General features: G+C 38.5%; 1 protein-coding gene and 1 pseudogene across 1 annotated transcript; one reads left to right on the forward strand and one right to left on the reverse strand.

Annotated features, from left to right (window-relative positions):
• Window positions 1-6,010: 6,010 nt before the first annotated feature.
• Window positions 6,011-14,747, reverse strand: LOC119987182 (annotated as a pseudogene).
• On the forward strand, window positions 6,192-10,618 carry LOC119987183 (zinc finger MYM-type protein 1-like). The gene is made up of 2 exons (XM_038831989.1): window positions 6,192-6,561; window positions 6,662-10,618. The coding sequence occupies exon 2, from the start codon at window positions 7,423-7,425 to the stop codon at window positions 8,626-8,628; it is 1,206 nt and encodes a 401-aa protein (XP_038687917.1). The 5' UTR covers window positions 6,192-6,561; window positions 6,662-7,422; the 3' UTR covers window positions 8,629-10,618.
• Window positions 14,748-15,046: the final 299 nt, after the last annotated feature.

Here is a 15,046-nt window from a genome sequence, read left to right on the forward strand (position 1 = left end):
CAGCAGACCAATGATTTATGGAGGGACAATGCATGAACTGGGAGAGTTTGTTGATGGCAAAGGACATATCTGGACGAGTGAGGGACAAATACTGGAGTGAGCCGAGTGTTTGGCGGTATAGAGTGGCATCAGCTGGTGCAAATCCATCATGTAGTCGAAGTGGGCTAGTAGTAGCTAGTGGTGTGGAAACTGACTTGGCAGTGGCCATGTTAACACGATTTAAGAGATCACCAATATACTTCTTCTGAGATAAGAACAAACCAGTAGAGACCATTGTGGCTTCTACTCCAAGGAAATAGGAGAGGTTGTCGAGGTCTTTGAGTGAGAACCGCCTGGAGAGTATAGAGATAAATCGCGTAACGGACAATGAAGAATATCCGGTGATGATGATGTCGTCGACATAAACCAAAAGATAGATGACCGAGTTGTTTGCGTAATGCAATGAATAGTGATGTATCCGAGTGAGAAGCCATGAAGCCTTCTGATATAAGGAAGTTATGGAGTTCATGGTACCATGCACGGGGAGCTTGACGAAGACCATATATGGCTTTGCGCAATTTGCAAACATGTGTGGGATGGTCTGTATTAGAAAATCCTGGTGGTTGATCCATGAAGACTTCATCTGTGAGAGACCCTTGTAAAAAGGCATTATTCACATCGAGTTGACGCAATGACCAATCATTAGTGACAGCAAGAGTGAGTAATAAGCGAACTGTAGCGGGCTTAACCACGGGACTGTATGTTTCTTTGAAATCAATGCCCGATCGTTAATGAAAACCTTTGGCCACTAGACGAGCTTTGTAACGAGCAATGGATCCATCTGAATGTCTCTTTATCCTATAAACCCATTTACAATCAATAACATTTTGTGTGGAGGTTTTGGGAACAAGGGTCCATGTATGGTTAGCAAGGAGAGCGTCATACTCATCACTCATGGCTTTTCGCCATTCCTGATGATGTTGAGCTTGTTTAAAGGTTGAAGGTTCAATGATAGCAGGAGAGTTTTTAGTGGCATGAAGATCAAGAATTTGTCTGGGTTTGACAATATTATTGTGGAGGCGTGTGTTATATGGATGAGTGTTTGGGTTTTACGAGGGAGATGGAGCTGATAAGTGTACTGGGGATGAGAGATGTACCTGTGAGGATGAAGAGGCATCATGGCGGAGCTGCTGAGAGTGAGAGCCCGATAATGAGGAGTCCAAGTTCAGTGATTCAGAACTGCATGAAGGAGGTAAATTGGCATCTGGAGAGGTGGAAGGTGAGGTTTGGACATTGTCGGAGATTGGTGTTGTAGGAGCAGTGTGTGGAATGGGTAGTTGCTGGTGGATAGGTGTGGGTACGGTGGAAGAGGGAGAACATGTGTCTAAAGAGGATTTAGAAGACCAGTTGGTAATAGTAGGGACAAAAGATTGAGGAGATGTGATTTGTGTAAACAGGAAGATAGTTTCAATAAAGATAACGTGACGAGAGGTAAAAATTTTGTTGGTGGTGGGGTCAAGACATAGATAGGCATGGTGGGAGAGAGAGTAACCTACAAAGATACATGGTCGGGAACGAGATTCGAGTTTGTGGGAGGTGTATGGTCGTAACCATGGGTAACAAAGACAGCCAAAGACTTTGAGTGATAGATAGTTAGGAGAGTGGCGAAACAAATGAAAAAATGGGGATTTAAGATGTGTGGTTGCGGATGGCATTCGATTAATTAGACAAACAGCAGCTTGAAAGGCTGAGGTCCAATATTTAATGGGGAGGGCAGCATGGTGAAGTAAGGTGAGTGCAGTTTCGACTATATGTCGATGTTTGCATTCAGCTGTGCCAATATGTTCAGGTGTGTGAGGGGGGGATTTTAGGTGTTGAATGCCAGATTTGGATAGAAGGTGTCCAAGACTAGTAGCTTCACCACTCCCATTAGTGTATAAGGTTTGAATTTTGGTGGAGAAATACCGTTCAACAAGAGGTTGAAACCGAGCAAAAATGATGGAGACATCAGATTTGTTTTTGATGGGATAAAGCCAGGTGTATTTGGTGAAGTAATCCACAAAAATGACATAATAACGAAAATTATCAAAAGAGAGTAAGGGAGCAGGACCCCAGACATCCATAAAAATAATTTCTAATGGACGTGAACATTTCAAGGAAGAAATACCAAATGGAAGTTTATGGCTTTTATTACATAAGCATGCATTGCAGGAGTGATGAAGTAAATTGGACTTAGATAAGGGTAAAGCATTTTTGGTAACCATGTGATGAAGAATCTTGGATGATGGATGACCAAGACGATTGTGCCAGAGATGAAGTGATGGAGAGGACGAATTGGATTGAATTGCGGGCATGGCCGAGTAAGTTGGAGAAGAAAAATGACTGATCACTGAAGTTGGCCATTCATACACGTGACCTCTACTCCGGCCTCGTACCAAGGATGCCCCCGTAGTTAGATCTTCACAAGAAAAAAATCAGGAAAGAATTCAATAGATGTGTGATTTTGAGAACAAAATTGGGAGACAGAAAGTAAATTTTTCTTGATTTTAGGGGCACACAAAACATTATTTAGTTGAAAAATGGTATTATTGGACTTAAGAGCAGTAGAACCAGTATGAGTAATAGGAATATTCTTACCATCGTCAACAATTATGTCATCATTACCGCCATATTCGGAATGAATGGAGAGATTTTGTAGGTCCGATGTAATATGATGGGAAGCGCCGGAGTCAACAAGCCATCCCGATTGATTGACGGACATGTCATGAGCAGTGTAATTGGCTTGAGGCCAATTCGATGGTAATGGCTTGGAGCGGCAGAATTTTGCAACATGACCAATTTTGTCACATAATTGACAAACTGGCCGGGATTGGGATCCATTGGCAGAGTGCTTCCAATTGTGAGAGCCATGACTAACATTACCTCGATTTCCAGAGTGATGAAATTGATTGCCACGAGACCCAGTATTACCATATTGTCCATGTCCTCCACGATAGCTATTGTTGGTGAAAGTGTTGGTTCGTCCCTTTTTGTAGTTCTGTTTTTGTGAAAATTGAGCAGTAATAGGGTGATCATCCTTTGTTGAATCCAAGGTCTTGAGACTGGTCTCATAGTCAAGTTAATTTTCCACTAATTCTTCAAAAGAAATTGGAGTTTCCCGGCACGCAAAGTCGCTTTAATTTCCTTGTAGTCATTTGTGAGACCATTGAGTGTATAGACTACTATTTCTCCATCACTCAGATCATGACCAATCACAGCAAGATCGTCAATAATGGTTTTGACTGATTGCATGTAATCTGAGATACTTTTACCTTCTTGACTGACTTTGGTGAGTGCATCAATAAGGCTCACCATTCGAGTGTTAGACTTGTTGGCATATGCTGTCTTTAGAGAACTCCAAGCTTCTTTGGCCTTTTTGCACCATGACACAAGTGGGCCTGCTGGTCCATGGACAGTAGTTTGAATAGCAAGAAGGAGTAGACGATCTTGACGGTTCCAAGTCGCACGCTGAGGATCATTTTCTTGTGGACAGGGTCGTGTTCCATCTATGTAACCCATAAGGTCATTTTAGTGAGATGACTTGAGAAATAGAAGAATAAGAGGATGAGGATGAGGATGAGGAGAGATCTTTGTTGGTGGGTAAAACCGTGACCTCAGGATTTGCAGCCATGGTTGAAGAGGTAAAGACAGAGTTATGATGAAGATGAAGTTAGGAAATGGAAGGGCTCCGATACCATAAAAGACTCGATAATACAGTAATGATTTGTATTATATTTCATAGAGTTACAATGCTCACTCTTTATACAGTGAGAAGTCAATGCTAAATATACACAGCATTTAATGAGAATAATACAAATGAATAATACACATCAATGCTAGGCTATTGACTTGTGTCTGTCTCGTGATATTCGTGAAGACTATATCAAGCATAAGTGTGGATCAATCAGATGGAGATTTGTGCTTGATTGGTGGAGAGGATATTGCTGCTGACTTGTCTGATTTGTGCATGATTCTTGGAGGAGAAGATAGAGATGACTTATCATGTATGTATGTGTATAGCATAAGTATTGAAACCAAAAGATCAAGTATAGAGTGGTTTTAGGAATAAACTTCTAGCCTAATTGGTTAGGAGGGAGCTTTATGTCTTTGGAAGAAGTGGGTTCGATACATGAAATTACCATGTGTTAACTTGATGGACAATGTTAGAGACCCTCAAAATTTGACCCCCAAAACTCCCCCAAATCTATGTGGCATTAAAATAATCATTGATTAAAAACACACATATAGGGCCCAATTCACATCCAACACTCCACATTAAATGGGGGTATTTTTGAGGGTCACTTTTTAAGGGTCTCAAGTATTATTCTAACTTAATAAGTGTGAATCGTGTGATTTGTGGATTATTACGCGAGGCCATAAGTTTACCCAATACAAAACACCAATGATTGTGATTGCGGGTCCATGTTATTTGGAAAAAAGAAGAAGAAAGTACTGAGTGATCATATATAATTGTGAAGCTTAAAGAAAAGAACTAACATATATTTATAGCGATTTCATAGTTAATCAGCCTGGCAATTGGAGATATTACATGTACTCTATTTTATAATAAGATACTGAAAATTTGAACGATTCTCTTTTTCTTAAATGTTGATGATGACAAAGATAGCAATGTGTTCTTTATGTCAAGCAAGCAAATGCCCAAGAGGACTGTATTTCATCAAATTATGTTGAAATGTTACTTCACCAATAATGTTACTTCCACAACAGTTTAAGCAACAGGTATAAACAACAATTTACAGAGACATGAATGCCTAGGTTATACAAACCAAATAGATGATTTTCTTGATGTCAAACCACTCCATTGAAATAGTTACTATAACATCTCAAAGAGTCCTAAATCCAAGGTTTCTCTCCATTGCAGACTGCAAAGCCCTAACACTGACTGCAACAAGAGGGAGAAAGTATCACAGGATCAAGATGGCTTGCACCAAGCAACGGGATACATTGGTTGACAAGCAAACATGTTCTACCTTCTTTTGTTGTCCATTCAAGTACGACGGCCACAAAAAAAGCGAACATTATTTCTGCAGTTCTGCATACCTCAACCTTTTGCATCAAGTGGGTAGTAGTAACCTGCGAACAAAAATAAAAACGTGGAACGTTGTCTGCAAATGAAACTACAGAGAACACTACTCAGCTCATCTCCTTATCAATTTGCCGGTTGATTTGTCTAAAATAACAAAACTAACCGAAATTTCAATGGCAAGGAGAGGATTATTGACTCGACTGCCAACCTGCTTGAGGAGATTATCTTCTTCAAGTCCTTATTTGGCTTTGTGGTACCATCCAGCAACACTACAGTCATTCAACTAAAAAATAGCAGTTGGTGATCAGATCACATTCTTTGGCTTGTGCATCTAAACAAGATTGAGGCAAATTTCACCAGAGACTACATTCAACCAACTGTTTACTAAAATTCACCTCCAGCTATCAACTAAATCCAAGATGCACCAGCTAGGACTAACACCCATGGCCACATAAGTTTATAGATGTTTAAGCTTATGACAGCAAAAAAGGGAGCCAATATTTCTTCCTTTCCATTACCAAATGTTTTCTTTTGGTAACCGAAAATTTCTCTGCCAAACATGCGTTTGGCTCACCAAACAACTGGGCCAACTCTAAACTCAGACCGCCAACCCAATCCGCTCTACGCTGACTTTTATTCTGTAGTTCCCTGTTTCTGCAAAGGTACAAACATCATGACTGAACTGGGATTGCAAATAATAAAAACAAAATAATACAGTCAACACAACCGAATGTCAAGAGAGATTCAGAAGACATTTTCTTCAATTGAAAAAGTAATCTTATAGATTATGTCTTTCATCTTAGCGCATGATCAATAGGATAAGCGAACCAGAGGACATAAGGATAGTAAAATAAATATGATGTATCATCCATGCAGAAGGCAAGTGCCTCAAACAAAAAGCTATATGAATGGCAACAAAAACTTGAGATGTGGCAGTCTATATCATACATGATGTAGAGCAAATTCTTTCAAGATTCCAACCAGTGTAAAACGGAGATCTTTTAACAAGTAGCACACTGACTTTCAACAATTTCCTTTGGATTGATGAATACAATGCTTTACAGAATACAAGGCACTTTCAGGGGCGGCCCTGGGCCTGGGCAAGCTGGGCCCTCGCCTAGGGCCCCTAAAAAAAATTTTAGTTAGAATAACACCAACCTATTTAAAAAACCCATAAGTCTACTTACTTATAAAGCCCATAAAAAAGCAAGTAAGAGTCAAAACAATCTAATAAAAGTGAGGGCCTGAGGGCCCAAGCCAAAGTAAGAAAAGTTTTAGCCCATGAATAACAGCCTCTTCTCCAATTCTCCCCATCCATCATATTCCACTATTCTGTATTCGTATCTCATCATTCTCAGTCTCACGGTCTGTCGATCTCACCTCTCACGACTCTCCCCCATTCTCTAATCGAGCGATTGATTGATTCTCTTCTTGTGTTTGTTGACTGGCGAGACTCGAGAGAAAGCTTTAGGGCCGACTAGGTTGCAGCCTTGCAGGTAATGTTTTCAATTTTCTAAGGTTTTTTTTGTTTATCAATTTATCTTCATGAATCATGATTTCTTTTTCCCAATTTTCATAATAGCTAATCTTTTGCAGATTATTATTAAAATCTAAATATTATATGAATAGTTGCCTACTTGGTGTCTTGGTGTTGGTGTTATTTGGAATTGGTGATTTGGTGTATTATTGTATTTGCCGTGCAACTGTGCAAGTGCTTGGTGAGTGGTGGTGCCGTGCTTGGTGACTCAGAACTTTGCTCATTCTGCTCTCCATGACCCAGCTTCATATCTTATCAGGACTCAGCCACTCAGGTGTATTCTATTCTGATTTCAATTTTGATAATCTCTTTGTGTGGTGTATTTACTGCTCCTGTCCTGCTTCCTGCCATTTGTTTGTTTTATTTTTCTTGTATTGTTGTTGAAAATACAAGTCAGGTTATGAAAAAAGAAAACAGAAAAAAGAAGAAGAATTAGTTCGATCTTTAGTAGGATCTCTTGATAAATTTTTACCTAGTAAACAAAGAGGTGGCTCAACATCTAATGTTGAAGAAGAAACAAATCCACCGATGATGAGTGATGTAGTTGAAAATGAACAAGATAAAGAAGAAGAAACAATAGGTGATAAGGAAGAAGAAATTAGAATAAGTGATCAAGACAATGAAGAAGAAATTTTACCAATAGATGATAATGAAATTGGACCATTAAACATTTATGATCCAGGAAATTGGGATAAAGTTAGTCAAAATTTTATAGACCTACTAGTGGAAAAAGGTCCAATTAGAATTCTTGATGTTGATTTTTGTATTGATGATCTTGGTAGGCATTTTTCATCTATTCATTATGAACGAGCGTTATTGAATGGAGAGACAATATAGGAAATGGCTCGTAGATTCCGTAGTTAAGGACAAAGTATATTGCTTTTGTTGTAAGTTATTCAAGCAAGACCAAAACACTTCCCGGTTGACGACGGATGGTTTTAATGATTGGAAACATCTTAGTGAACGATTTAGAGCTCATGAAACTAGTAGTGAACACCTAGTTTGCATGACCAAATGGATGGAATTGCAAGTGAGGTCGAATAAACTTGAAACAATTGATAAAAGTGTGCAAGAACAAATAGATAGGGAGAAAGAGCATTGGAAACAAGTGTTAATACGAATAATAGCCCTTGTAAAAACTCTTGCAAGAAATAATTTAGCATTCCGTGGTCATAGGGAGAAGCTTTATAAAGGTAGAAATGGAAACTTTTTAGGTTTTATTGAGATGATTGGAGAGTTTGATACAATCATGCAAGAACATATTCAACGAGTTAAAAATAAATCAATTCACTATCATTGTCTTAGTCCAAAAATACAAAATGAGTTGATCCTACTCTTAGCCAATGAAATTAAAAGTGCAATTATAGGAAGAGTAAAGAAGGCAAAATATTTTTCTGTTATACTTGATTGTACTCCTGATATAAGTCATGACGAACAAATGTCCCTAATATTGCGATGTGTGGATATTTCTGTCAAACCAATAAAAGTTGAGGAATTTTTTATCCAATTTATAAAAGTAGATGATACATCGGGGCTAGGGCTTTTTAATGTGCTCAAAGATATTTTAAATACTCTTGATCTTAATGTTGGTGACATAAGAGGACAAGGATATGATAATGGATTAAATATGAAAGGAAAACACAAAGGTGTTCAAAATAGGTTGCTTATGGAGAATCCTAGAGCATTTTACACACCTTGTGGTTGTCATAGTCTTAATCTAGTACTTTGTGATATGGGCAACTCTTGTGAAAGAGCTATATCTTTCTTTGGAGTTGTTCAACGCATATATTCATTGTTTGCATCATCTACAAAAAGGTGGAATGTTTTGATGTCTTATGTTAAAAATCTCACTCTTAAGTCATTTTCACAAACACGTTGGGAAAGTCGTGTTGAGAGTGTTAAAGCAATGCGATACCAAACTTTACAAGTTAGAGATGCTTTAATTGACTTGGCTAATACTAGTGAAGATCCAAAGACAAAGAGTGAAGCCCAATCCTTAGCAACAAATGAAATTGAGAGTTTTTAGTTTTTAGTTAGTTTGATAATATGACATAATTTATTATTTGCTGTAAATTGTGTTAGTAAAACCCTTCAAACTGAAGATATGGATATTAAGATTGCCGTAGAAAAGCTAAGTAGACTTATTTTATTTTTTGAACAATATAGAGAGAGTGGATTTGTGGATGCCATGATTAAAGCTAAAGAAGTAGCTAGTTCAATGGAAATTGAACCTATTTTTAAAACAAAACGAATAATTCAAAAAAAGAGACAATTTGATGAAATTAATAATGAAGATTTAATACGTTCAGCTGAGGAATCCTTTAGAGTTGATTACTTTCTATACATAGTGGATAAATCTATTTCTTCTTTTAGAAGTAGGTTTGAACAACTTCAATTATATGGAGAGACTTTTGGATTTTTGTTTGATTTGAAGAAGTTACAATCCATTGATAATCAAAGTTTAATATCATATTGCACTAAACTTGAGAATTTTTTGAAGCGTGACACTTTTTATGATATTGATGGAAGATATTTAGCTTTAGAATTAAAAGTTTTGTGTAACATTTTACCTAAAGAAATAAAAAAGCCTATTAAAATACTAAATCATTTGCAAACAATGGATGGTGGTTTTCCAAATGCATGGATTGCATATAGAATATTGTTAACTATTCCAGTAACAGTAGCCTCCGCAGAGAGAAGTTTTTCAAAGTTAAAGTTAATAAAATCATATCTTCGGGTCCACAATGTCGCAAGAAATGTTAAATGGGTTAGCTATGTTGTCTATTGAAAGTGATTTGACGGAAAAAGTTGAATATACTAACGTTATTCATGAGTTTGCATCTCAAAATGCTAGAAGAGTCATATTTAAGTAATATTTTTTTAAGAGCTTGACTTTTAAGAACTATATGATAATAACGGGGAACTATATGATAATAACGGGAAAAAAAATTAAGGGGCCCCTTTTTTAGAGTTTGCCCAGGGCTCCCGTAAACTCAGATACACCACTGGGCACTTTAAAAGTGTAACAAACCCATGTTCATACAACAAAATTTGCTGACTGTTGCCAAAGAATAAATATTAGCTAGTACTACTTCTATATACAAATTCCAACTAACCCATGTCTGAGATCATAATCTTCTGCCTGGACTTAGCCAAACTTCAACATACTGTTGATCCTTGCGAGTCACAAACATCTTGTTCCCTCCAAAAGCCAAGTTGGTGACCTTAGAGCCTTGCATATCCTTGACTCTCCCCATCAAATTCTTCCTAAAAACCGTATCCCCAAGCCCTTCTGAGCTCCTTCTAGTTGAACTCATCACCACCTCTGACCACATCTCTATATCCCCTCCTTTGCCATAAAACACTTGATTTCCATGACCTTCAATCTTGCTTCCAAAACCCTCTTTCTTCCCGTTCATCACTTTCCTCCCATCACCAAGGCAATGCCATGAACTCCCTTTCTCTTCTTCTAATTTCCTTAAATCCAAATAAGACACCTCCCCTGAATTGACCCCAATTTTAAACAAGCCTGACATATTATCAGACACTGCAACATCAGCAAAACGATCCACCTTCTCTTTCAACTCCCAAACTGCACGTCCTGTCCTAATATCCCACAATTTAATGTTACCGGAAACACCAGATGGCCCACTATGCGAACCTGTTGCCATCACCAAGTTAAACCCAGAAATCCACCTAAGTTTCGTGGCGGGGATTGCTGAATCTAAATTGACTCCATAGATTTCATTATGACCAATCTCAGTAACTGGCAACAAGCTATGCAAATCATAAACCATAATTGAATTGGAGTTTCGCCTACCGGACTCAAAGCTCATGAAGAACAAGTCTGGTGAGGAACCAATGGCTTGAACCGTGGAGCTCGACTTGGTGGCATACTCCCAATTCAGGGTCTCTCTAACAAAACCCTTTGCAAGATCGATAATCTACAGACCAGAGAAATCGGTGGCCCCGGCGGCAGCTAAATCCGGTGAAATTGCTAAGAGGGAATCAACGGCTGTAAACTGGGTCATGATCGTCGACTTCCGCCTCAACGACCAGTCAAAAGACGTAATCTTGCTACCATGAGATACATGTACGGTCCCAAACGGCGTCGTGGCTATAGCAGAAGGAGAATCCCGGCCGTTTAGGGGCAAAATCAAAGCTTTTTCAAGGCCAAAGGCCTTAAACTGAGAAGGATTGGACAATGAATTCACCAAAACCGACTCCAGGTCATAGAATCTGGACTCTGTGATTATGTCTTCAATATCAAACGACTTAGTTTTGGATGAGAGATTTCTAGTTCTAAGAAGAGACATGAGGATGGCAAACAACTCAGGATCACGATCGAGGAATTGCTGTGAGGAATCACTGGCGAGCCAAAAAAGTATCGATTTGGGGCCAGCTAGGGCTAGGGTTTGCTTGGTGGTTTGGAAGATTTGGCCACCAACGTTGACAGAGATTACGTTGGATTTCGGTTTCGATATCGATCCCAATTCAGGCGGGTGGTTATTGTCGTGATTTGAGGTTACAAACGGAGGCATAGTTCTTGATTTCGAATTTAATCCCAAATCACCCTGACAAAACCCTAGGTCGGAGAAGTGTGTGGGGAGGAAATTCACGATGCGCGACGGTGGAGGAGAATATGGTGGCGGGCGTATATGTAGGCGGGGTAGTGTTTCTAGAAGGTCTAGAAAGGTGGAATCGACGTGTGCACTACCATGACTAAAGAGAAGAAGTTGTGGAGTTGAAGCAAGAGCCGTCCTTTATGGACTTTGACCTTGCATTTGGCAGGTTTTGCGCCTGTTTTTATTTTCTTAATTACTCTTGCAACCAGCCCATTGCCTACCCAAATAACTATACAAACAGGCAGTCAGCCAAATAGAAACTAGTAGCAAAAATACAACTGTAGCAATATCTATAAAAATAGGGCAAAAATATACATTTGATCCCTCAATTATACCATTGATTTCATTTTTGTCCTTAATTTTTTTTTTTTTGCTCTTAAAATCATTCCTCAACTATTCGAAGGTACCCCGTTCGTCCATCAAATGATTTCGGCATCAGAAAATCATACGTGACATCCCAGTTGCCATAATTTTATACTTGTCATCCCACTTGCCTTAAATTTTACACATGTCATTTCACAAAATTCCCAAAATACCTAACTCTTCAAAATCCCTAAACCATTTTGTTGTATAGTTTCAACACTAAAAGTGATAGATATTAATTGTTTATAGATAATATCGTTGATATTGTCAAAGTTTGCTAACTAGGATTACTCGGATATATCAAATAGTTGTCGCGTTGGATTTTTTCAGCTACTCTTTCACTTGAATGAAGAAATAGATATCTTTCCATAGTTGAAGGATGAAGTTAAGAGTAAAAAAAGTTTAAGGATGACCATAAAACTAGGAGTATAGTTGAGGGACCAAATGTTATATTTTGCCAAATAGATATAGTTCTCTACTTCTTTGGCAATAAAAGTATATACATGCATCACACATGTGACCCTCCAACTCACCACCAAATAGAAATACACGAATGAGAATCAGCTAGGCTGACACCCGACGTGTATGGTTCTCTACTTTTAAGAAGAGCCTAAACATAAAATATAATATAATATTATAATATAATCTCTTCTCTCTCCTCTCTCCAAAAAGTATGGACATGTCGTCTTAAGAAAATTTTAATATAAACAAATAATATTTTAATATTGTAGAGAATTATTATAAAGATATTGATGTATTTTTATTAAATTGTCAAAAAATGATGTTCGAGTAGATAAAATAGAGAATCTATTAAGATACTCTAATGCGAGTGTTTCTAATTGTCTATGCAATTTTTAAACCGAGGGAAAAAGTGATGTAGAAAGAAAGAACGTATAAAATAATACAAGAATACAAAGATATACGTGGTTTAGCAACTTACCTAGTCCACGAAGATCTGATCTTTTATTAAAAAAGTGAGTGTGTTTCAAATGTTGAAATGATACATGTGTTTATAGTGTTAGAAGGTTTGATGCGATTATGGAGGTTGGGTGCAGTTGTGTTGTCTTCCTTGAAATATGATAACCTCTTCCAGCCCTACAGTAACTGCTGTCTAAATCGCCTCCTTCTTGGCATTTGAACCAAAGCAGTTGGATCTGTATAACTCCGTATCCTTTTACTCATATGGAAGAAATAAGCTCATATACGTATCTTGATTTTGTACGTATCTTTAAATATTTCCTCCACAAATACCCCCCAGCCTTTTAATTTACCCTAAGAATGTTAAGATAAATCTAAAGGTCTTTGTTCTTATTCAAAAACAATCTCCTAGTAGCATTAGGATTTAGGAGTCTTTGTATCTACTATAAATATTATTCATTCTTCATTCTGTGAAAATTTTTCACAATCTTTCTATTGGAAAATCTTGTTTCTGCATTTCAAGAGGTAATTCTAGGGCTTTTTTTTGTAGGGGGTTGCATCTCCTTCTGGGGCTTCATCTCCCTCGGGGCAGCATCTCCCTAGGGGGAGAGTAGCCCCCTCGGGCCTGGTGCCTACCTTCCTTTGGAGGCCCCCTTTTGGGCGAGCTTATTTCCTTAGGCCTTAAAGGCTTCTTTGGAATTTTTTTGAATTTTCAGTTTTCGAAAAACATTTCTTTCTCCTATTGAGTTTGGATTGTACCTTTGTTGATTTATAGGTTTTCTTATGGGAAAGTTTGGGGACTTTATTTCTATTCCTGATAAATTAGTCTTCTTCAAAGAGAAATATCAGGTTTTCCCCCTTGTGATATTCCAGTCCCATTTGATGATGATAAAGATCTTTCTCCCGAGTATATCAAGATCCCAATGTTCATTCTGTCGGAGTGTAGGATTCGTGTCCCATTCGGACCTTTCTTCCAAGAGTTCTTTTCCTTGACCAATCTTCATCATTGCCTTTCAAACTCTAACAAGGACGTTGACTACATGCTCATCTCTGGGCACTAGGGTTTTAGCCCTCATAGGGCTCGACCTTTAGGTATGCTTATTCTTTATCCTATCTCATTCTTATATTTTTCTTTGTTGATTTCTCTTGTTCCAAGTAACATTCCTGCTCTACCAGATGATCTTAGCCCGGTTGTGAATGAAATTCTTAATGACTCTTACTCAAGCTCTAGGCCTGGTGATAAATTTTGGAGATCTGCTCCAGTATTGTTTGGCTACACGCCTTTCTATCGTGGTTTCTCATGCCTTCCTTCTGGTGTATCTTTGGAGGCAATCTGGCAGCATTTTAATATTCCTCCCTCCCAACCGTGCAAGAGGAAGCGTTCTACAGTATCAACTTCAACCCCACCTCCCATGGTCTCGATAGTAGCTGATACAGAGTCTGAGAGTGAGGAGGATAAAAAGGATGAAGACTGCCAAGATAGTTCTAGTGAGCATTCTCTTTCCTTAAGCCATAGTACGTCTTTCTTTGCTTAGTTTTCTTTGTAATTGCATAGTCTTTACACTTATCACTCATTTCGTTATAGATGCTCTTCCCACAAGTGGATCTTCTGTATCTTTGAGAACTGTGTCCATTCCTAACCTTCCTATGCCTAAGTTTAACCCCTAGGGTAGTGGCTTTGGAACTCCTCAACCTGTCGAAGGGTCCTCAGCTTCCTTGATCGGTGTTTCCTCGACGAAGGGATTGCCTTTTCCATTTGTGCTCCGCCATGGTCCTCATTCCTTGGGAGGAGCCAGAGGCGGCGACTTTTCCTCTCTAAGAGGTGATACTAGGTTCGCACCCTCTTCTTTCGACATAAGTATCTTTTGTCCTCCGTCTTTGGATGATCACAACAGTATGTTCAAAGGTTTGGAAAGTGATCCTTTGTCTCTAAATATTAGATATTCTACTTTCCCCATTGAGAAACTTCGCTTTTCTATCTCCAGTAAGGATAGAGAATTCTTTAATAAACTTCCCAAAGGCGAGGATTTTGGCTTGCATATGCTTCTTTGGGTATTCCTCTTACTCATAGTTATTAAATATGAGTGTATGTGTGAATTAATTTATAATTACCTTTTCATTGTCTTTGTCAGGGTTCTCAGATGTGCCTCCATTACATCATCGACTTGAAGCATCAACTCCTTGAGTCAAAGATGGAGCTAGCGGACTTGAAAACTAGGCAAGTTGATTTTGAGAAGATCGTTCAAGTCCGCCAATGGAGGGTGCATCTGGGATGCTAAGTCTCTCCATCTATGGGCCCAATCCCGAAAACTTTCTCCTTCCTTCATGACAGTACACTGAAGATCATAGATGGTAGGGACCTTCTCCATGTTATGCTCGTACTTCTTAAGGAATAAGTTAGCCAGATCCTCCCAGGTCTCAACAGTAGACGGATCTAAGCTTGTAAACCACCGAGTTGCACTCCCCGTCAAACTTTCCTGGAAAAAGTGAATCAATATCTTTTCATCATGAACATATGGCTGCATCCTCCGACAATAC

The sequence above is a fragment of the Tripterygium wilfordii genome, chromosome 20, assembly GCF_013401445.1.
Source record: "Tripterygium wilfordii isolate XIE 37 chromosome 20, ASM1340144v1, whole genome shotgun sequence".
NCBI lineage: Eukaryota > Viridiplantae > Streptophyta > Magnoliopsida > Celastrales > Celastraceae > Tripterygium > Tripterygium wilfordii.